The 22,972-nt window shown below is 41.5% G+C and overlaps 1 protein-coding gene across 4 annotated transcripts in view; it reads left to right on the top strand.

The window, feature by feature from the left end:
- Window positions 1-247: 247 nt before the first annotated feature.
- WIPF3 (WAS/WASL interacting protein family member 3) overlaps window positions 248-22,972 on the top strand; it is a 37,730-nt gene continuing 15,005 nt past the window's right edge. The window contains exons 1-3 of one of the 4 annotated variants that reach the window (XM_083825396.1): window positions 574-707; window positions 7,190-7,341; window positions 14,979-15,144. In XM_083825396.1, coding sequence (XP_083681522.1) covers window positions 15,064-15,144 — 81 coding nt within the window. In that variant the 5' untranslated portion in view covers window positions 574-707; window positions 7,190-7,341; window positions 14,979-15,063. Of the gene's footprint in view, window positions 708-906; window positions 2,087-7,189; window positions 7,342-14,978; window positions 15,145-22,972 lie in introns of those variants that run through there. The other 3 variants (XM_083825395.1, XM_083825393.1, XM_083825394.1) reach the window with 3 other exon arrangements.

The raw sequence follows: 22,972 nt of genomic DNA, 5'->3' as shown, positions 1-22,972 counted from the left end.
TGAGACCATAACATTTCAATCTGGAAACCGCCTGAAAGAAAAAATCCAGAACAAACCAAAATTTTTCACGTATTTTTATTTTGAGCACACAATCTGGGACGCGAGGGTGAGAAACGAGGGCACGTAGCCGGCTCCGAGCGCAGGCCCTTGCCACAAGGGCAGACGAGGTTCAGCAGGTGGATGGCTTTTGGTGGTGGGATAGGGTACTGGCATCTTTCCCTGTGCTGTTGGGCAACGTTTTGGCTTCCCCATGGGCTGTTTAAAATAGAAGCCGAGGTGTTGTTCGTGCAACAGGGCACCACGCCGCAGCAGGATGCTTCAAGGATGGGGACGGGATGGCGTCCATGGCCACACACCCGTGGCCAAGGCCCACGCTGCCGCCCCGGGGCTGGAGTGAGGCAGCAGCAGCTGGCGCTGCGGAGCCGTTGGCTGCTTTTGACTACTTTTTAAAAACACTCTTAATTTTTACTCCCCCGAGGATCGGGACGGGCTATTTTTCATCCCCTCAAGATTTAAGATTCCCCACAGAAACACACAAACACACCTCCTTCCCCCGCCTCCCGGCCAGCCCCCACCTCCCCCGAGGGGAGGCGGGCGGCCGCCCTACCTGGCGCCCTCTGCCCGGGGAGGAGCGCACCGCGCCGCCCCGGCCCCGACACCACCGACACCGGCACCGGCACCGGCACCGGCACCGGGCCGCCGAGCAGGTGGGCCCGGAGAGGGGCGAGGGGTGCCCGGTGTCCCCGTCCCGCCTCGCCCGGTGTCAGCGCGGCGGGGAGGCGCCGGCGGAGGGGGCCGGCCCCGGGGCGAGGCGGCCGCCGGGAGGGCCGGGGGGCTGCGGCGGGCGGAGGTCTTGGGGTCTTTGGGGTCTTGGGGTTTTGGGGTCTGTGAAACTTGGAGCTCTCCTGCGGGGCCGGGGAGGGCAGGGGGCGGCCGGGGTGCCCCCGCCTGCGGGGTGCGGTTATAGCTGTGGAGGGAGGAGGGCTGCAGTAGCGGCAGGGCTGGTGTGGTGCTGCTCTGTTAGTTTTTCTTCTTTTTTCCCTCAAAGGGGCTGTTTTTGCACAGCGACGGATGGGAAGAACTTTTTTTTTTCTTGTTATCGTCTTTAAAGTAGTTGTGCTGGAATAGGAGTGCTGAGGGAAGGGGGGGTTGGATAACCGTAAGCGCTGCGGTGCATAAATGCTTGTGTAGCTATCGCGGGGGGAGTGCTGGAGAAGCGTCCCCAATAAGCTTTTATTTATTATTCATTAATAATAAATCAACACGCTTCAAACCATGACCAAAATCTCATCGCTCGTGCACCGGTCAGTTTGCGGAAACGCGAGGCGATGGGGTGATGGTAGCGCCGGGTGAGAGCGGCTCTAACCTGCCGGGACGAGGTGGAGGAAGGATGGACACAGCCAGGCCAAGGTGCCGCTTTGGGAGGGCAGTGTTGTGAAGTGAGGGATCTCAAAGTCTGATTTAGAAGAAGAGGCAACGAGGTTTACAGTTAGAGATTCATGGTTTCAACACAGAACTGTCTCAGGACAGCCTGGATTTAGGGTCTAAAATTTCGGAGTGCTTCTGCTGCTTCACAGTGCGATATTGCTGAAATTGTGGTAACAGTGATGTTTGTGATCACGCATGTTGCACGATTAGAAATGGTGAACTGCCCCTGACACAGTCCGTGTTTTCAGTTTCGCCATCTATATATCCAGCACAAATTTAGGTTTATTTTACGATGTGTGAGCGTTCGTGTAAACATCATCACAGCCTTCAGTTCGCGTCCTTTGTACTGAAAAACAAGCCACAGGGGAGACGACCAAGGAAATGAATACAAGTTAATTCTGTGACGGCAGTGTGATCTGGGACACTTGTTAGGTACGTGTGCATGCAGACAGTTCCGTTCACTGCGTGGCCCCGTGACCCCAAGCAGTGTCCCGGCTGGAATGTGCGGGCGGCGCGGTCGCTGCTGCCGCCCACAGCTGGCGAGGGACTTTGCCCGCTGTGAGGTGGAAAGATTCAGTCTGCTGTGCCGTCAGTTACCGGCTTCCACGTACAAACTAAAGTACAAGAAGCTCAGTGTGGGACCCCTACAGAGGACTGTGTAAGTGTGTTTTGTTTCAGTGACAGTACTTTGGATGTTTTGCTTTAGGTGATGATGCCGGAATGTGAGTTTAGACTCATAAGCGGAAAAAAATTCTGTGGGAGTTGATTCCTCCTGCAGGAGATCCTGGAAGGGGATGGGGCTTAGCAACCGACACACAGCCCCTCTTGATGTTGCGGTGTCGTTGTTACTAAACATTTTTGTCTACAACATCTTATTAAGAATCAGGCTCCAGTATGCTAAGTGGTATGTAAAACTGCACAAATGTACAGTGCCTGTGCCAGCTTGCAATGTAAGTGCAAAACATGATTTTTTTAAAAAATCAAGGGTATGCATTCTATGGAGACAGGGTGTAGAAACAGTTTGATCAGCATTACATACAGGCTTTGGTCGTGTGGGGGCAGGTGCAGAGCTGGATTCATTAAGTGCAATGTGCAGATTATTCGTAGTTTGGTTCTATTCCTGAAGAAGATTCAGATGCGTTTGAGATTCTGATTCTGCGCTGGAAAGAGCAACATATGCTGTATTTATCAAATTATATGGTATAATACAAAGCGACTGCCTCCTTTTTTCTTTTTCTCTCTCCATCTCCAGTGGCTCCTCCAAAAGGAAATATAAATAAAGTGTAAAGATCCTGTAGTGTCTCAGTTTCAGTTGCCGCAATACATCAGGAAGGGCCATCAGGAAGGAATCCCTGTATGATGACTATTAAACTTGAATTTTCAGGAAGTATTTAAAAATTTTTAAACAGTAAATCAAAACATAGTGGTATTTCATCTCAGTAATTATACCATAAGAGTCAGCAGTGCTTGTTGAATATCTCATCTTAGCAGCATTTAGTATATATGCTAATAGATGGCTTTTTGTACTTCAAAAAGATCATTTATTGTTTGATGAGGTCAGTATTTTGGGAAATTAATTGTCATCTGAAAAGAAGACCTTGAACTGAAAACAGTCCCTTAGTCATAACAAATAGAAGAGTATTTGCACATTTTAAGAGATAAATGTTGAAAGCTGCAAAGCTGAATAACATACAATTTAATATTTTAAATTAACTATAAAATAAATGATAGTGATACTAAAATATCAGTCAGATATTTAGTATTTTAAACACATTCCAGCTCCAAAGTGAACTAGAGCAGTGAAAGGATTGGTATCAAACTTCGTGTGTTTTGTTAGTCGTTACCTTTCTACAGGAAAACCATGATTTTTCTGTGGAAGGTTTTCTACCCTGTGCTCAGTGCCTGGGACGAGTTCTGTTCAGTTATCAAAAGTAGGTGAGACTGGCCTAGGTCAGTTCAGCTTTCTTCCCTTGGACTTGCAGCTGAGTGGTCCTGGATGTATGTGAGCATCAGACACATTATTATGTGGGTATTTTACACCGTTCAGTTTTAGGTCTAATAAATCAGACCACAGATGAAAAGTCGAAGCAGATGATTGTTCTGGGAAAATGATAATGGGCTCTGTTGTGCCACAATACAGATTACTAGTTTCTACAGAGTATATGTAAAATTAATATCTAAATATATCTAAGTAAAATATAATATCCGATAAAAATCTTCAGTCTAAAAGTCTTCAGTACACACCTAACGCTGAGCTACTAGTGACTGCTATGCAGCTTTGAGGTAAAGCTTCTGAAACACTTTTACAGTTAGAGATTTCCCTCAATTTTTCTGTCCTCTTACATGAAATAGTTATTCTATTTGAAAGACTGAAGCTTTCTGAAAATGGGCTGATAGTAGCAAACCCTTACTGGCACTTCAGAGTTGCTTACTAATCTCTGGTCACTCTGCATCAGGGTGGTTCAGAGGCTTTGTAGCCAGGATGACCAGTGATGTGAATTGTGCTATGTTTGCAAACTGAAAAGATGTCCTCAGGGCTTCGAAATCTGAGAGAGAAATAGTCTATCTTTAGACCAAATTGTGTGCGTTTGAATGTGCCCACCTTAAGCTGACGTCTGAGAATCTTCAGGTGGCTTCATTCGGTATTACATAGGACAGCTGTAAAGCCACCTTTGGATAGCTTTGAAAGTATGTGAAACAACTAAAGAATTTTCATAAGGTGTGAAAAGCATGTTTTCATGCCTTGGTAGTTCAGACAACAGCTGAGATGGATTTCCTGTGTACTACCAGAAATAACTCTCTCTTGGATAAAGTCATGGAAGAGAAGCCTGATTCTTTGTTGCGTTGACCCCGTGTCGTCGCTGCCTGCTGGTAAGAGTAGGTGCCCTGTTTGACCTGCGTGGTATCGTCCTGTAGCCTGTCTGGGCAGACGAGAGCACGAAAACAGCTATGCTTTAGCTACGCTACAACTGATAACACAAAGTGAAAAACAGAGGAAAACTGGACTGAAGGTTCCTACAAGATAAAATTCACTGGGGTTATAAGAACAGAACGTTCAGCATGAAAGCATTTGCTCAGTTTTGATACTGCTCCTACAAATGCCTATGAAAACTAGTTAGCGTATCATGCACTCTCTTCATTATAAATAACAATAAATAAATAAATAAATAAAAGAAGAATGAGGAGAGCAGAGTATGGCACCAGCTTACAATGGAGGTCTTGGGATCTTTTGGTCCTCCTTGGTATCCTTGTGTTCGAAGGTGTTATGTTCTTGCTTTCCTAGCTGGCATCACTTTGTGCAGTGAAAATTGTCACAGAGCAGCGCTGCTGACTGCGTGTACAATACCCCTGGCAGGTCTGGGGCTTTTGTCCAAGTCAGTCATGCTTCTGTCATGTGCTAAGGAAGAAATTTGAAAAGCGTTGTATCTGTACAAAATCTATAGATCTGCTGTATTAGTTGAATAGACACATAAAGAAAATCACGAGGAGCAGAGAAGGCAAGCGAGGCTTGCATATCAGGCAAACAGCGCATTTTTTTAGCAACTTGTTTTCAGAAGGAATGTTTGCTCCTCTTGGGGACGCATGAATCACTGCAAAAGCATCTGCCAAATTCTGTCTAGGATTTCGTCAGAAATATTCTTCGATTGATCAGTTGTACAAGCCCAAATAGCTTAACATGCGTTAGGGATGTTACTTGTGCTACGTCAGCTTGCTACTTGCTTAAGTTTTCAGAATTAAACCCTAAGGAACTGGGAACAGTTCTACTGAAAACAATGGAAAATTTAGCATGAAAATTAATGAGAGATGGATTAGTCCCTAAATTAGTAAATTGACAGAGGGGGTGGAGACTGTCATGTACTGTGTGAGTGACAGGTGTGGGGCACAACAGGGCATTTAATGCAGAATGAAAGTCTTTTTTAGCCTTGAAATGACTAAGAAGCAAGGAAATTATGCAAAAGCAGATTGTGGAAAGTGTTCTTGGATCAAGTGATCGTGAGTCTACATTGACTTAGCAGTAGGATAAATAGTGCAGTGCTATGCAGGGGTACCTGAGCTTGCTTTAAACAAGCTGTACCAGGAGCTGCAAAGGCCCAGCACAGCTGCAGAATGTGTATGCTGTAGTTGCTTTGCTGCTTTCCTCTGCACAGACTGGATTTTACCTGTTGTTTTTTTGTTGTTTTTTTCCTAATATTCAATCTTGTACAAGGACATCAGGTGAGGCTTTGTACACTGGCATTAAAATGTAGCTACTTTACTCAGGATGTAGCTCCTGACTAGAAATCACATTTCCTATTCACAGCTAGATCAGCCTAATTCTGCATTTCTTCCATTTCTCTCAGTATTGGCAATCTGTGCTGAAGCTCTGGTATCACCATGCAGTTATCTACTTGTGCGCCATGTGCAGTGTTTCTTTCGACAGCTCAACCTTTTAAGTGAAATGTCTCAGTTTGTCTTGCAGTATCAGCAGCAGGCGACAGGTGAGGCGAACGGTGAAAAGAGCAAAGACAAAGAAGGACAAAAGTGGGGAGAGGGAACAGAGAGACCAGTAAACCACTAGCAAAGGAGAGAGATTTGCACAGAAGTAGAGGAGGGCCAAATCCAGACTGGTAGAAGTGAACGCTGAGTCCAAAAGCACAATAAAACTTGGTACCAGAGTCAGTTTAAATGAGCCCTCTTCTTTCCCCTGCATGGTCTGATGGCTACACTGGAAATAGTCTTGGGAGCTCATTGTGGCATCAAGCTATTGCTGTATAGACTAATCTACTTGTTCAGGGAAGGAAAAATGTGGGAAACCACTTTGCTTCTTTGTGTCTATGATGATGTCACTTCAAACAATCTTCTACTGTCATTTAATCCCTTTGAATTGCTTTCCTTCTTCAGCAGGCAACAAAGGAAGCTCGCTATTTTTGGATGTCTAGTGTTGGTTGCTTACTCTGTGTGTATGTGTAGATATCCATCACATTGTCCACTCTGAATATGGTGACTTGCACAAAGAATTGCAGCTCAAGTCCTTTAATAAACTGAAGGTCTGAATCTCCAGTTTAATAAAACTCAGATTGCTTCCTCTGAGAACTTTGTTTTCTTGTGAATTCAGAACCAGGTTAGCAGATCAAAGCACCTTTTGTCTGCAACTTTTTAGGGAATTACCAGTCACGAGTGACTCTGCAATCTGTTATTCTTTGTACAAAGTGAAACCATTGTCCTGAGTAAATGGATGCAAATGGAGCTAGATATTTTGTCTATTGACTTAAAAGATAATTTTCTGTACAAGAAAGAGTATTTACATTTGTATGCACATAGTAAGTTTTATACACTTGTTGGCTACGACGCTTTAGGAGCAGTAAAAACACTTTGTATTTTATTTATTTCAGAACACTGAAATCCTTAAAGTACTAAAAATGCAACATTATGATAACGTAGCTAGGCTTCCTTAGTAACCTAGGGTTTTATATACCTTTTAACTGCAAGTATGCAAGCCTTACCCTGCTGTAAAGAACATCTAAGGTAAAATCATCAATTATGGCATTGAAATGAAGCAGGAGTTTCAACAGGATTGACAGATAAGAGCAGGAAAGTAAGAGCGTGTAAGCACATTCAGAATTTGCTGTTTAGCTTGTCAGGACATTAGTGCGAGCATTTATACCACTGGCAATAGATTTGGAAGGGAAATGAGGTAATCACAGCTTCACTGAAAACCTGGAGCAAAACTTTGCAATTCTTTCTTTGAGGTGATGATTCCCCTGGAAACTTATTCCCACAGGTGGTGAGACCATCGCATTTTACATCCCTTATGAAAGACAATTACCCTTCCAGCACGCAGCAACCACCACCCAGTCCTGAGGCACGATATTGATACTGTCTTGTAGGGAAGGATGACTCACGTTGCAGTGCCAGACTCATTTTCCTTGCATTGTGAGTACTAGACTATTTCTTAAGCTAGTAGAGATCAGCCTGATATGGCATGCATGCAGTTTTCTGTGAACTCATATTTGCAAGATGGAAAGTTGAGAAGGTTTAAAGGATCTTTAATGGATCTTTAACGAAGCATCATGTGGTTGATAGTGAAAATTTTAGAATGATTTGAGACATGGCTTTCGTGACTCTTAGAGTCTTCTAACGCCCAAGATTGCAAATTCTTTTCACTTGATTGGCATTTAAAAACACGTCTGTTGAGCTGAGTAACATATATGAAAAAGCAAAATTATGAATACTGCCTTTTAGTACTAGCTATTTAATTGGAATTTCTTATAGAAGAAAGTTTTGATTAACAGGTGTAGGAATTGATTAACAGGTGTAGGAATTTCTTTGGTGGAAACCATTCTGTGTACAGGTATACTTTTCAAATCTCTCAGTAGCATGTGAATGATTGTAAATAAATACATGATATTATTAAAAATTATGTGAAAACATACAATTTGCTTCTTCGCAGAGATAGCAAAACTTTGAAGTGTAACTTAGAACATGAGATCGCCTCTACTGAAAGAGCTCAAGTGTTGTCCACACTGAAACACTTGAAGAGTATAAAAACAAATGGTTGTCTTCAGACTGTGGCAGTGACCTTGAATGTCAGCTGAGCTACACTTTCTTTATTAGCTTAGGCCAATGATTAACTTTGCTAATGACTGTATATCAAATTCACCATTGTTTATGTATATGGCAGTGAAGTTGGCCCTGTCTCTCTTTGTGTGGATGATACAGTATATTTAAAGGAAACCCTTTGTATAAATTGTTTCCTTTGCAAAGTTGCATCTTTGTGAATGTCCTAATTGCTTCCAATCTACCTTAGTTGTCTTTGGACTCTTTAGCATGAGGTTAACAATACTGTAGGCATAATATATTTTTTATGTGTAGCTCTGTTCCCTTACTCCTGATTTAAAAGAGGATGACAAATTCTCTTATTCTGCAGCATTCCAGCAATTATTCCTCTATGGTAGATCCCCGCAGAGCACAGGAAGCTCCACCCTGAAATAGTCATGTATAGGGAATATGAAGTCATCTGCGCAGCTTTGCCTCTGAAGGAAGGTTTGTCAAGACACAGCACTTTAATTTGTAGCCTCAGCACCATGGGGAACCCAGCAGAGATATCTGCCCACGGCACACATGGAAGCAAGGCGTCTTCAGATTCCTGTAATCTACACTAGGTCAGCCTTGGCTGGTTAGCTGTAGTGTTATCAGGCTCCTGGCAGAACAAGAGCTGCACTGTGTTGTGGGCTCTTTTTTTTTCAGGCAGAAACGGGATGCAGCCCTCGGTTGGATCAAGCCTGGTGGAAATATTTCAAGCTGAGGAGAATTTACGTTACTTGGCTTAAATGCAGAATACTGTTAACGTGCTGTGAGACAATTGCACAAGCCCTGTGTAGGCAAATGCTTCCTAAGAGTGTTTCATTGGATATTAAATGAAGGAAGAGTCCCCATGGTTTGTACGTTTCAATGGAAATGGAAAAGCCAGATTCTCCTTTTAGTCGCGCTGATGTAAATGGGGGCTGAGAGCAGAAATTTCTCATAAATTGTATACAGTCCAAGGTACAGGCTGTTAGGTAATGGTGAAAGACTTTAGTTTTATTAGTCAGCTATGGGAATTTACCTGTGAATGTCTTAAAATATATAGTAAGATGCGTATGCGTATGAGACTTTGTATTTCTGGTGAGCTGCAAGAGAAGGTTGTAAGAGTTTCATGCCCTTACAGTGCTCTTGAATCTCTCAAATACAGCAGAGGCCATCAAGTATTTTGTGAACAGCATTGTTTTTGCAGAGGATAGAGACTGCAAGGGTACTCAGAGGCTCTTCGATTCTTTCTTGTTTTGTTCTCTAAATACATTAAATCATTCACACTGCAAACAGTAGAAGGAAATGTAGTATATGATGCTTAAAAATTACATGTTTTGATTTCTGTGATAGTTAAAATCTAAAATGGTTCGTTCCAAACAGGGTCTTTTTCTGCATCATTTCCAGTTGTGTGATAGTGACAGCAGAAAAAATTAATCTGTCTGTCTAACACACATATACTCTGCTCCCTTTCTTCTCTTTTATGCCTCTACGTATGTTACACTGGCATTAAAACATTTGTGGTGTGCTTGTACCAGTGATTTCAGCTGTTCTTCAGTGATGGTTGACAGGAACAAGTGTGGGCACAATTAATCTCATTGTCTACTTTTCAGATGCTGAGAGTTGAACAGCTGCTTATTAATGCTGTTTCCCTTGTGTAATTTTGCAATTTTCTAGTTTCCTGTTGAAATATAAGGACTGTTAAAATAAAAGGTAGAATTCAGAACAGCATGATTAATGGAGATATCATGTAGGATTATATAAAAGCTCAGTAAAAGTTAAAAGTGAAGTTTGTGGTCCACTTTTATTCTTTCGTTTTTAATCTACAAGATAAGACCAATATTTCCCCAAAGCTGAATTACGAACTATTGCAAATCCAATAATAGTGAATCCGTTGTTTTGCAGTCATTTCTCCATCCCAGCGCTGTGGCAGCCATGCTTTAGAATCATAGAATCATGAAGGTTGGAAAAGACCTCCAAGATCATCTGGTCCAACCATCACCCTACTACCAATGTCACCCACTAACCCGTGTCCCTAAGCACCACGTCCAACCTCTCCTTGAACACCCCCAGGGACGGTGACTCCACCACCTCCCTGGGCAACCCGTCCCAATGCCTGACTGCTCTTTCTGAGAAGAAATGTCTCCTCATTTCCAACCTGAACCTCTTTGGGAAGCTTTTGGATCAGAGTTGTGTATGCCTGGCAGCTGGGCAGGGTGAGACCAGATCTATGTAAAAGCACAGGCAGCTATGCTGAGTTGTCCACAAGTGAATCTAACACAGGACTGAGAGAGCAGTTACTGAAGAAGGAAGATCTGCAAAGAAGAAAGATCTACACCTTGTTGTCTCCCATTTCAATGTGAAAGTCTGGATGAAGATTTTGGGACTTGAAAGCTTTGGTTCTTGAGTTGTGAGTTGAGGACTGCGCTGCTGTCCTTAAAGCCAGCTGTTATTCTAGCAAGCACTGTGAGTAGAAGCAGGGAACAGCCTGTGACACCTGAAATTACCAGCTTTAGTGCTAACGTTACCAAGAGGACAAAAAAGACCAAGTGTTTGTAGATCAGAGAAGAGTAATACTGTTGTTCAGTGACTGATGGGATGACTTGTGAGAAATAAAGCAGCTTAAAAACATAACTAGTCCCTGCAAGTGTACTTCTGAATTGTAATTCTAATATTTCACAAAACTATATTGAGGGGCAGGAGAAACGATTTTGCGTGCTACGAGGTAGAGTCACCTGCAGTGGAGTGCAAATGGGATCAAATTAAGAGAAGGAGAAATTAGGCTGCGTCAGGCAATCTGAACTATGAGAGTTATCTGACTGTGAAAGAGCTCCCCAAGGGAAATAATACAAGCCACATTATTTGGGACACCTAAAATTAGACTTCAGAAAGCACTAAAAAAATCTACGACCCTGCTTTGGTAGGGAGGTGGACTAGAAAGGCATATTTGGGGATTTTCCTTTTTTTTTTTTTTGCAATAAATTTTGCAATTTGGGGGTCTGATTCTCTTCAGCGAAGTGGAAATCAAGGGAAGATTTACATTAGTTTTGGCAGGAGAAAACTGAGGCTCATCACTCATGGCTTCTCCCCTCCACCTATTGCCAATATTTTAAACTCAAATACCTTTATCTTTTTATTTCTGTCCCTCAGGGATGGATCATACCCCACCCTTCCAATTATAAATAAGTATATTTAAAGTAGGCTTTCCCAACACTTGCAATTTGAGTAGCAATGTGGTAATAAGGAGGGGGACTCATTCATCCAAAATGTTTACCTTAATCTGTTGATTTTTAATATTTGTAAGAATTTTTTCAGCAGGGAAAGGAGGGTTTTACAAGTGCAAACTAATGCTATTGAAACAGAAACAGAAATAGAAGCAGCATGGAGTTGAGAGGAGAAAGGGCACGTGTGCCATAAGGACATTTTACAGCATTTCCCTCTTGTCGGACTCCTAACAGACTATAGAACTGATCATGCTACACTTTTTTTTTATTTATTATCTTTATCTTTAATTCAGAATTTACTTAGCTCATAATATGCAAATCTGTAACCCAGGCATGTTCTGAAGCTATTGTCTGAGGTTGCCAACCGTATTTTAACTAGCAACTTGATGGGGAGGAGAAGAGGCAAATGAAATACAGCCTTTAACCAGGGAATAGGGGCCTCCAAATGTGTTTTGATGCACGGAAAGTGTTGCAGTCTCCTACATAATTTTCATCAAAGACAAACTGCGTGTGAGTGAGATAGGTACAGGAATGCAGAAGAGGTTCAGTTATACAACAGTCCTACCTATTAAGATGAGGAGATCATGAGGTTGTGGCTGAACTTTAAGAGCCTGGGTTTTTTGGTGTAAATTTGTTCTGAGATGCCTCCCTTTATCTACGTGTGGACTTTCTTTACTGACAGTACCTGCTTGTGTGAACGACAGCGTTCCTTCTTCCAAGTCCCATTTGAACAAACAGAACCCTTGCATGTAAAAGGTTTTTTCATTGTGCAGGGATTAGATGTGTTCGCCTTCATAGTGTAATAGTACGGTGCAAAAAGAGTGTGAGTTTGTGTGCACACAAGGTCAGGGTATCAAGACTGAATTTGTGATGAGACAAAGGAAAGCACATATGCAGAATTTTCTGAAAGAAGGGATAGCTAGTTTGGAGAGGATTTGGAACAGCGTGGGAGGAAAGCTATAGGGAATCTCCATGTTGTTCAAGGGTCATGGCTTATAGCCCCCCAGAATACGTCCTGTGTCACTGGAAGAGAGGATTCAGGATAGGTGAATGGGGTACGTGATGACTAGTAACACTTCCTGCACGCTGAATTTTGGGTGGTAGACGGCTGTACAGATTGAGGCTGGTACTGGGGCTGGTGAGACAGGCAGCCAGAAAACTCATCTGATTGCGTTTCACATTCTGACTTCTAAATACCAAGATCTGATTCCCATTTCCTTTCTCCCACTGCTGCTCGCCTCCAGTGTGCTTTGCCTCCTGCTGCCTTGCACATGGTCTGCCACAGGAGCGTGGGCTGTACTTTTTTTCTCATTTGACTAAGAGCATATTTCCCAATCTAAATCCTTAGTGAAGACTAAAGGCCTGTATTGCAGGGTGGAAAGATAATAACCCGCAACATATTATTAGCAGGGAAGACTCATTCTCCTTATGTCCATGTTTTTGAATGACTTAATTGAAGAAAAGAGATATCTTTTGATAATAGCTTTTTGCACAGGACAACAATGAGGGCGGAATAGTGGATGCTGGTGATGCTGGCTCTCTTGGAAAACTTCCTTAAGGCATTATTAAAGTGACTGTAACCACCTGTCTTACAGATCCAGAGTGCTTTGATATGTTAGTCCTTTGCATAGCATCCTCTGAGGGTGAAAGCAACTGTTGCAGAGGCTCTGCGTGTTTAATTAGTGATTGATCTCCCATAAGGGGTTTAATAAGATCTTGAATCTTGTAAAGATGCAAGGCTGCACATGCCTGTTAACATCATTGCCTCTCCTAATCTCGAGCTCTCTCATCTCAAGAAGGGCAGCTGGTAGGAATTCCAAGGAGGGCCACAGGAATGACCAGGGGTTGGGAAAACATTGCCTACCAATCAAGGTCTATAAAAATAGGGTATTTGGCATAGAGAAGAGATGACTCAAGGGGGAGGCATAAGCCTCTAAATACGTAACAGAGTGCTGCACGGAGAGGAGACAACCTGCTCTATGTATCTATTATTTTCTCTGTCCAGAGGGAGTAAGAGATTCGTGTTCAGCTAACAGAAGGCTTTTCCAATGGTTGGGTTGCCTGGAGTAGGTGGTCTCGGTCATGCCATCTCCTTCACAGCGGGATCTGGAGAAGAGATTGGACAAGCACAGTCAGTAATGCCCCAGGTGCAGCTGACAGCTACCTTTCTGAAGCCCGTTCCCCTGTATTTGATGGGATTTGGCTGTGGCTGTTCAGTCCCTGGCCACGTGCATCCTTGTTTACACTTTTCCAGTCCTGTTCCTTCAGCCTGACTGATGTTCTACAACTTACACAACTGCGAGCCAATGCATTTCCAGCAAAGTCCAACCTGGCTGCCTGTTTTGTTTCCTCACTTCACACTGGCATTGTAAATTCTCCTTTGGATTGCTGCTGGAAGGAGTCCCCTTCCCCTACTGGCACATGGGGTGCTGCTCTCTGGCTCTCACCTGAAGGAAACTGAATCAGTGAGGTCGTTCATTAAGCTCTCGTGTCTTGCAAAGACATTGTGGAATATTCCATGCCCTTCTTAACGAAGGAAAAAAGAGTGCGTGTGCTTGTGTGTGTGCTGGGGGGGAAAGAACTGGGGGAGAGGACAAAGACTAGGATCTTTGACCTGACAATTAGGATTTATTGTAATGCATGTGTTAGTATCTCAGCAATTCTTCAGGTACCATTTAAAAGTATTGCAAATGGTGCTTATTTTCTTCTAGTAATCATGTAACTTCCAGTGTTGTGGGGACAGTAGGAGTCTTGAATGATGTCTTTGCGGTGTTATAGCTTGAATAAGCCATTCAGGCATATTTAAATATGTCCAGGTACTTAAAGCTTCTGCAATTACCTTAACTCTAAAAATAATGCTAAAACAGGGTAAAATTGAATCTTTCCTGAAACAGTGCCATCCAGTTACAGTCACCTAGAAGCCAGTCAGGTGAATAGGTTGTAGGAAGAAATGTTTGGCTCAACATCCATGATGTTGCTTAACTACAGCTCATGGGAGCCTTGTATCAAAAGTGAAATGTGGTCAACCAAAATCTTAGTCCTTAACCCAAACTCTGCAAAGTATTAATGATTCAGTGTCAATACTGTTTTAGGTACATTTGCACAAGCTTTGCATACTGATAACCACAGCCCCCTATTTGTAAATTAGCACCTTCACCCTTCTGTTGGAAGATGTTTGTCCTTTTAGTCAGTGTGTTTCTAAAGAGTTGTGAAAAGTTAACATTTTAAAGTGTCAGGAAACACCATACAGTTGACTTCAGTACTTGAGCTGTCTGATCCTTATATGCTGTCAATTAGTAATAGAACTATATTTAATGAAACTGTAGAATTATTTCTTTATCTGTTATTTAGTCATGTCTTTTTTTTTTTCCATTGTAAGGGTCACTGGACTAGCTTCAAAGTTCCTTGCTGTGTCTTTCGAGCAGCAAAACCCTGGTTTAAAGTCAACAGAGCTTTTGTCCCAGCAAGAGTGTCTACGTTTGGTTGACTGTGATTTGTTCTCTGCAGAATTGCATTTCAGGGCTATGGGCGAGATTAGGAGAAGGCACAGTAATTAAAGCTGGACAGGTTGGCATCTATGCATTTGGTATTCATGGCACTTGTCCAAATATGGGAGCTTGCTCTTTGGATGAGTGTTGTCATCAGATAACTATAATGAGGCTGTTCATACTGTAGTTTTGGAAGCGGTGCAGTGCAAAAGTCTTCAGTCTGCTGAGAGCTAGAAATTTGGCTGATCTTCAGCGTACAGTGCATAAACACGTTCTTTTTTTTTTTTTCCAGTTTTCTTTCTCCTCCCTTCCTTCCCCTCAAGGACATAGACTTTGGCTATATTTTTCATAACTGCGTGAAGCTAGAAATCTAACGGATGCCTGTGCCGCCGCCGCCACCACCGCCTCCTCCACCGCCTCCACCGCCTTCTGGAGGGCCCCCTCCACCACCACCTCTGGTAAGATCGACTTTTTAACTCTATTAGCAGTAGCTTAGGTATGGTAGCCAGCTCAGAGCTCCCAGAATTTTGGCGTGCTAATTCATAGCAAATATCTGGGGTGGGTGCCCGTTTTGCTGGCTTTTGTTCTTCCGTGCATTGCAGCAGTGGTCTCCAAAGTGGAGTGCAGGAAAAAATATTAGAACTTCAGTGGTACATGTGTGTAGTTTATAAATAAATAAACAAGCGTATTGGGGGTGCGTGCTCAGAAATTTTTTACTGATAGGGGTGTGTGATCACAAAAAGTTTGGAGACCCCTGTGTTAAAGTGCATGTGGTGAGAATTTAGCATTTGTAAATACTTCTCCAGTCACAGGAAACTCATTTTTGTATTGGTAACTTGCAGGTGGTAAGTCTTAATTTCTTCATCCTCTTTCATATAGCTTCTGTTAAGACTCATGGTGTTCAGCTGTAGGTGTTTCTCTCTCTAGCACATGCCACCTTCCTGGGGATACAGCACAATATGCTTCTATACGTGTGCAGGAACAATTACTGCTTGTAACAGATCATTACTCTGTAAGCCATGAAGTAGAACATGCGCCCTGCCAGCATGTTTGCAATAAGGGGAGGATGTTCTGCGTGGTATTACATTTTCATACCTTCACAATTATTGTACCTATGATAAAACAAGTTTAAGTTGTTCCTTGTATACTGTAACCAGTTATTCATAGCCTGGTTCTGCACTGAAATTCCTAGACCATTTTTTAAATAGTGAAACCTGGTGTGTTTATGTTCAAGACATAAAATCTCTCCTTAATTTTCATTATTTTTCTGTCACTGCTGTAAATATTTCCAGGGTATGTTAGTCCCTGTAGCAAACAGCATTTCTTCATGATTTGAATATACTTCAAAATGTTTTTGTTCTGTTTTTTGTTTGTTTTTTTTTTGGGGGGGGTGGGGAGAGGGAGCAGGGGGGTTGTTGATTTATATATATTTTTTTAAGAACTTTATTTCTGCCTTTCATTCTCTGGTATCTCTACTGTTTTGTTCCCATGAAGGTCTGTTGACTTTGTTTAATAATGTTGTTACTTTATCTTCATCCAGAAGGAGGGTTTTTTTTTGCATGTTTCTCTTTGCTGCTTTGCATGCTGAACCATTTTGTAAAACTCTCCAGGAATTGTGGAGATGAAGAGGAGGAGGACTGAGACAGTACATTAAATCAGCAGTGCTTGATTCCTATTGTCATTCTGTTTTAATTTGGGGCACCATCAACAGTGTTTTCAGTTAGCAGCTCTTCTGAGTTGATACACAACCTATAGTTAGATACTGAAATAAGTGGGCTGAATTTTGTGAGCAACTTAATGCCCACAAACGCAATCAAAGTCAACAAAGCTGCAAGTGTTCTTATCCTAATAAATTTAGCTCAGTAAATATCTAGAGATGTTTTTAGATTCCTCTAACATATTCCAGATTGTAAATGACTTGGGAAAGCTGAGAGGACTCCTAAGAACCAGTATAAACAAGTTTGGGTTTTTTTTGTTCCCTTTCTTTGCTGATGACCAAAACCACTACTATGAAAGAGTTTTGATAATAGGAGGCTTATACTGTGTTTCCATATTTTATTTAGATCATTCTTTTGCTAAAATGATCTTCTGTGGGTAAGATGTACGGAATTTACAGTCAGTTTCATCTTAGTGATTGACACAAACCAAATGCATTGATAAATAATTTCTGATTTTAAAGCCTTCCTTTTGATGAAAATGTTGACACTGACAAGAGCACATGAGCCGCCAGTAAGAATTAGTACAATCGTGTGACAGAGCATTGTTTTTCTCTAACAGTGAAAGGATTTTTCCCTGTCAGAATCAGAGGGGGACAACTTTGCAAGGATCTGTAGACTGAGTTCAGCAAAAGCACAATACAAGAAAGGGTCAAATCTCTAGCTGGTGTTAAGTTGCAGAGTAAAACCTTCTAATTGGGGAATCCATGAAAATTTGCTACAGGCCCTATTTTCTTTTACTAGGAAGCTGTTTCCTAGAACTTGGCATCTGCCTTTTACAGCTGCTAAACTGCCCAGCTGTTGTTACAGCTGCTAAATCCAGAGTTGGAGGAAAAGAGGAATAAAAATTCTCATAGGCACGTAGCTTTAAGCAAACCTTCAAAACAAACAAGTTTTACTTGGGCAACACCTGGAAAGGTTCCAAAGTAAACAGCACTCTGATTTTTATTCTTTTATATTGATATAATTAAACCAGAGTAATACTTGCATGTTGGCAAATAAAAGTTAGGGTTTAACCGCTGTATTGATCCACAAGTTTTACTTGCTTGTTTTATGTTAAAGGAGAAATGTCCGGGTGTAGGCTGAGGCTTTAGAATCCTGTCGTTTTGCAAGATACCGTTGCATGGGTACTATACACTTGTCTTGCTTTTCTAATTGTATGGATAATAGCTGTACTTTCCTCTTTCTTTCAGCATTAACAGATTTTTAGCAGAAATAATCACTACATTACATTCTTCTTTCTGCAGATTTTCTTAGTGAATATAATGAGCCATGGTCCCAAATGATTTTGCAGCCCTTCATTGAAAACCTAAGTACTGTTGGCACTTGACTTTTTTATACTATTAACTCCCTTTTAAGGCAGAAGAAAAGTTAGGTCCTTTCCTACAATTTTCAAAGCTTTGAGCTTGCAGATATTCTGAAGTATTTGAACTGAATTCTCACTTACAGAAGTTGTTGCAAGGCAATACTAAAGTGATTTGGAGACGGTATTTAAGTCATCCTAGGAGCCACCTGTGCCCAACAGCTGAAAAGCTACTGTCTGTCAGGGCATACTTAAATGAGAACCAAGTGGATCTTTTCAAGAGGGAATGCTAGGGTATTTGTAATAGCAGATGTGGATGGCTGAGTCAAAATGTAAATACAGTTAATTTGATTAATTAAGTGTGTCTTCAAATGGCTGCCTTCTGGGGGTCATAGATAAAGGTGAGAGGGATGAATAGGTAGGATAAAACTATGCCCCAATGTATTTTCTGGCTCTGACTTGCGGAAGTCAAAGCTTTTCTCTTTCCCTTTTTCCTTCCTCTATTTCTTTTTACCCCTTTTGCTTTTTAGTTGTATGAGATGTTCTGGTTAGTTTAGGTTGTTACTATTTCCAAAAGTAGATACTGAGACTGATTTAAAAAAAAAAATATCTCAGGTAAGGCTCCCATGAGAGGATCAAGAGAAAATTTTGCTTTGATAAACCATGTTCGTTTCTTATGTGCAGTGCTGTGCTGCCTTTGTCTGTATGTATAAATTCCTGAAGTTATGTTCAGTCATCACTTATTAAAATGTTAATATTGAAGGAAGTGTGTAGCAGGCTTGATGGGGTTGAGTGCTGTTCAGAGATGTTTGTTTAATGATTCATATGTTTGTGGAGTTTAAGAAAATACTTCTGTTCTCTTTAGAATTGTTATTATCAAAACCTTAGCATAGAACTTAAACCCAAAAAACACAATGGATCAAATGGTTAAACCCAGTAAAGTAGTACCAGGAGTTTATTTGCCCTAATGGCCTTCTAAAAACTAGGAGTGCAGAAGAAGGAAGGAATATGCTCACTTTAGTGAGAGAAATATGAAAGCTGAAATAATGCTGAACATTAACCTGGCATGTAGATTAATTTCAGTGATTATTGCATTCTCATTTATTTTATTTTTTTAATAGAACTTATGTTGTAGATGAACATGTCAGTTTACCAAGTTTGTTATTCTGACCATACTTTCTATTCTTGTAATAAAATCTCGGCAGAACAATTCTATATAGTATAACATTGATAAATGCATAATCTACACAGAGATAGGATTTCCAGTGATAAGGAAAATATCATCTTATAGTATTCCTTATGGGGATGCTTTTTTTTTCCTCCTTTATGCAGTTGTCAGAGTGCAAACCTTGTTGAGCTGTTTACTCCAACCTTCCCAAGAAATTCAGAGAACGACAGTGCTTGTCTGAAATTATGTAGGAGTTGGTTTTGCTCCTGTAGCATTTAGTACTACTGTTCTTTGGAAAGAGAAAAACAACGTATGTAAAGCAGCTTGGTTGAAGATAATGATGATCTATGGGATTCTGATCTGGGCCTACCAAATATAATATAAAGAGAATGTGCATATATATCTGTATACATAAATGTCTGTGCATGTTTGCTAATTATTGATTGTAAAAATCAAGGTCACTTCCCATGAAAATGAAGCTTTCATTCAAACTCCTAGATGTGCAAACAGAACTCTGAGAGCTTAGCAGAGTCATGCATAGTGCCATTTACAAAATATTTAGGAATGTGTTCATTAAAATTTTATGCGAGCCACGAGTAAGATGATACTTGCTACTTTGTCATGAAGTCCCTAGTTCAAGAGATATTAAATCATAATGTTTATTGCTGCTAGGTGAAAACATAGCAGAGCTAGAGAGAGTACAGGCTTGGTAATCTTGCTGATGACTAGCTATCATACAGATTGCACCAAGGGTTGCACGAGGTATAGCTGAAATATTTGATGGTGCTTTGTTCCAGCCAAAACAAAGGAAACTGGTTTATAGTGTTTTAATAATGTCTCACATCTCACACCAATCTGTTTTCTTAAAGAATGAGGGGCAATTGTGTAGGGAAAAAAAGGGTGTCTGTGTATGATTTATTTTACTTTATTTTCAGATACTGGAAAATGTAGGATTGCATAGGTTATGCCATCTCTAAGTGTTGTCTCTGTGGCCTTCTGCACTTGTAAACAAATACAGAAAGGATGTGTAGGGACTATGAAAGGCGGAGAAGACACAAAGAAAACAGAAGTTGTAGGTTGACATTGCTCCTTGTATTTCATCTGAACAGGTACAGGAGCATGCACTGTATATGTTCATGTGTGCTAATCTTCTTGAATACTTTGCTTGAGATCTCTTTGGTCACTACTTTTAACGTATTTAAGTGGTGAGTTCTGTTTTGCGTTTTGTTGTTTTTTTTCATAATGCCATATGTCATACATGTCTTCATGGAATGGAAAGCATTTATTTTTCTTCTTTTGGCTGTCCGTTTTTCACCTGTACGATTTGTGCATCACTTTCCTGCATTTAACGGCTAAAACTATGGAAATTGTGGTGTGTCACAGAGGTACCATAAGTAGCTCTAAATGATTAAGCCCAGGTACCAGAAGCTGTAGAGAGCTAATGGGTTAATTTACCATCCTTCTCACAAGGTATTATTGCCCTGAAAAATCACTAGTCCATCTGTGTTGTGTGCAAAGTCTACATACTAAATTCCATCTGTTGATTAATATTAGACTTGCAGCCTTTTAATTAAAACAGAACCCAGACTTATAGCAATACTTGTGTTGGACCTCTTTACATTGCTGGAATGTGACATTGCAAGAAATTTTAGTTTCTCAATATGGTCCCATCTTAGGCCAACCACCATTTTGCATTGATGCTAAAAGGCATTTCCGAATTATCGGTACCATCTACACAGGTAATTGGGTGGGATAAATGGCATAGCATTCTTAGAGCAGAGTAAGATTAAATTGTGATTTGTGTGGCTTGCCACGTGTTGCTGAATATTTTGTTATTGCTACTCATAATAACCTTTGTCATTTTGGGGACGCTGCTGTAGTAGATGGAGAGAATAAACAGGTAGTGTCACCAGTTCCCTCTGCAGTGTTTTCAGCCTTGTGCTCTTTGGTATCTTCATTGTAATGCCAGGACCTCAAGTTTTCTTGTTTATACGTGAATTTTCATTTTGCTTTTTAATTGATGCTGGGGAAAACTTGAGAACTTAAATCCCAAAAATTTAGAAATCAGAAAGTGAAATTCAAAATGATTTTTTGAAGCCAGTCCCAGGGTATTTTTGGTATTTGACTTGTGATCTTTCTGATATGCTGGGAAAACACTTCTATGGTAGTTTTCATCTTATAGTGCCTCCATTTTGGTGGCTTACATTACTGCATCACTTATTTTAGTGAAAGAACAGCCAGAATTTGTGTTTCAAGTGTGGGTGTCAGCAAGTTAAATACTCACATGAAAGCTAAGTGGCTCAGCAGGTATAAATCATCGCATTAATTCGGCTGCATTTTTGCATTCAGGCACCAAAATTAAGCAGCCCACCCGGGAAAACTTTAAGTACCCACTTGTTAATGAGCCCACAGCTCTGTTTTAAGCAGGATCGATGTAACCTGTAAGTACACGAACTGCTGCATTGTCTGACTGAGCGGTGCCAACGGGAAGTGAGGAGGCCCTGTATGTGGTGAGGTGGTGATTGAAACCAACACTGGAATAGAGATGTTGGAGAGGGGGACTCCTGCTAAGCTATTTTTTTAATCTTTTGTTGCCTGCCTTTGTGTCTGACAGTACGTTTGCATCTAGAGGTATGCTACAAGCAGGTAGTAGGCTGCCACTTAATCACCTCGTTATTTATGCCTGCTAATGCCAGGACTAGGCGGCGGCTGTGAGGCCGGGACCAGGCCTCTGACAGCTTCTGTACAGCACTTCTCTTGCTCGACTTTGAGGAACGAGGCCCGGTGTAGACACAGCCTATCTAAGTACACACATTGCTCGCTGACCTTTTCAACCCGGCAGCTTCGGGCCGCAGAACTCGGTGCGGCGAACGCTGAGATCACGGCTAATAGTTATTTAGCTGGGTGGAATCGTGAAACCCCGGTCCTGTCATTCTCTCGAAACAATGACTTAATTAGCTGCCAGGAAGCTATTTGGCAGGTCCCCTCATGCGGGCTCCCTCAGAAGAAATGCTGGCTGGATCGTGACCCCTCACGCTATGTGTGCTGGGAGCTCAGCTTGCTAGAAGTCCCTGAGATAGCCGTGTTCACGCAGGTAGGCCGAGTGCCAAGAATTAATTAGTCTCATCCTGTGGAGCACAAGTAAAAGAAGCACCTCTGCTCTTGAGATTGACTCTACAGGTGGAGTCTTGTACCGCAGGGAGGTTTCCCATAAGTGAAAGGCTTCAAATCAGAGGTTGGGACCCAGCTGTGAGTAGATGAACCACAACTCACACATACTAGATCTTGCAAGCTTCTTCGTGAGCTAACACTTCAGAAAACTTAAAATACAAGAAGTGATATGCTATGTTGTCGAGACTTGTTGGATTTTTTTCCTCAAAGTGGAAAAGGGCTTTGTTTTGATTATTTAACATTTGACAGTGCATGAATAAAACCACACCTGATGCACACTTAAAGCAAATGCCAGAAGAATGACAATGTTTATCTCTGTGGCTTCTTGGAAACTGGGTTTATTTTATTATTTTTGTAAGCTCCTGAGTTTTGTTGCAATTGCATTTCCCAGCATGTTCCCCGGGGAGACGTCAGCTGCCAGTTTGAGAAGGCTCTGTAAAAGCAGTGCTCTTGCCTGCTGGGCAAACTGCTTCTGCTACAAATTCAGCATTGTGAATTTTTGGCATAATTCGAATCTGGTAATAGTGGATTGATCTCGAGGGAAACAAGTTCATCTGGTGTTTCGGGTTGGGCTACCGAAGTCTAGATGATTTATAATCCTGTGCTATGTCAAAGAAGACATGCTGGCTCACAATGACATTTCTGGGCATTTTCAGTTTTCCATCTTGTTCCAAAACATCCTCATTCTTTCAATGAAAATTGTGAGATTGCAGTTTGTTCAAATGCTGTGGCATCTTACTGCGAATATTTGTCGTCGATTCTGTTTTTGAAAAGGATACAGTTTTTGAAAAGGATACAGTCTTTTAAAAGTTGAATTCATTTAAATACCTTAGTCCTGATCCTTATGGGCATCTTCCTGTGGGATGCTTTATTAAATATTCAGCGGTCAGCAGCTTGTGGTTGAGGGGAAGGAAGCTGCAGAGTAAGTG

This window comes from Anser anser (assembly GCF_964211835.1).
Source record: "Anser anser genome assembly, chromosome: 2".
NCBI classification, from domain to species: domain Eukaryota; kingdom Metazoa; phylum Chordata; class Aves; order Anseriformes; family Anatidae; genus Anser; species Anser anser.
This window is presented reverse-complemented; position numbering and strand designations above follow the sequence as displayed.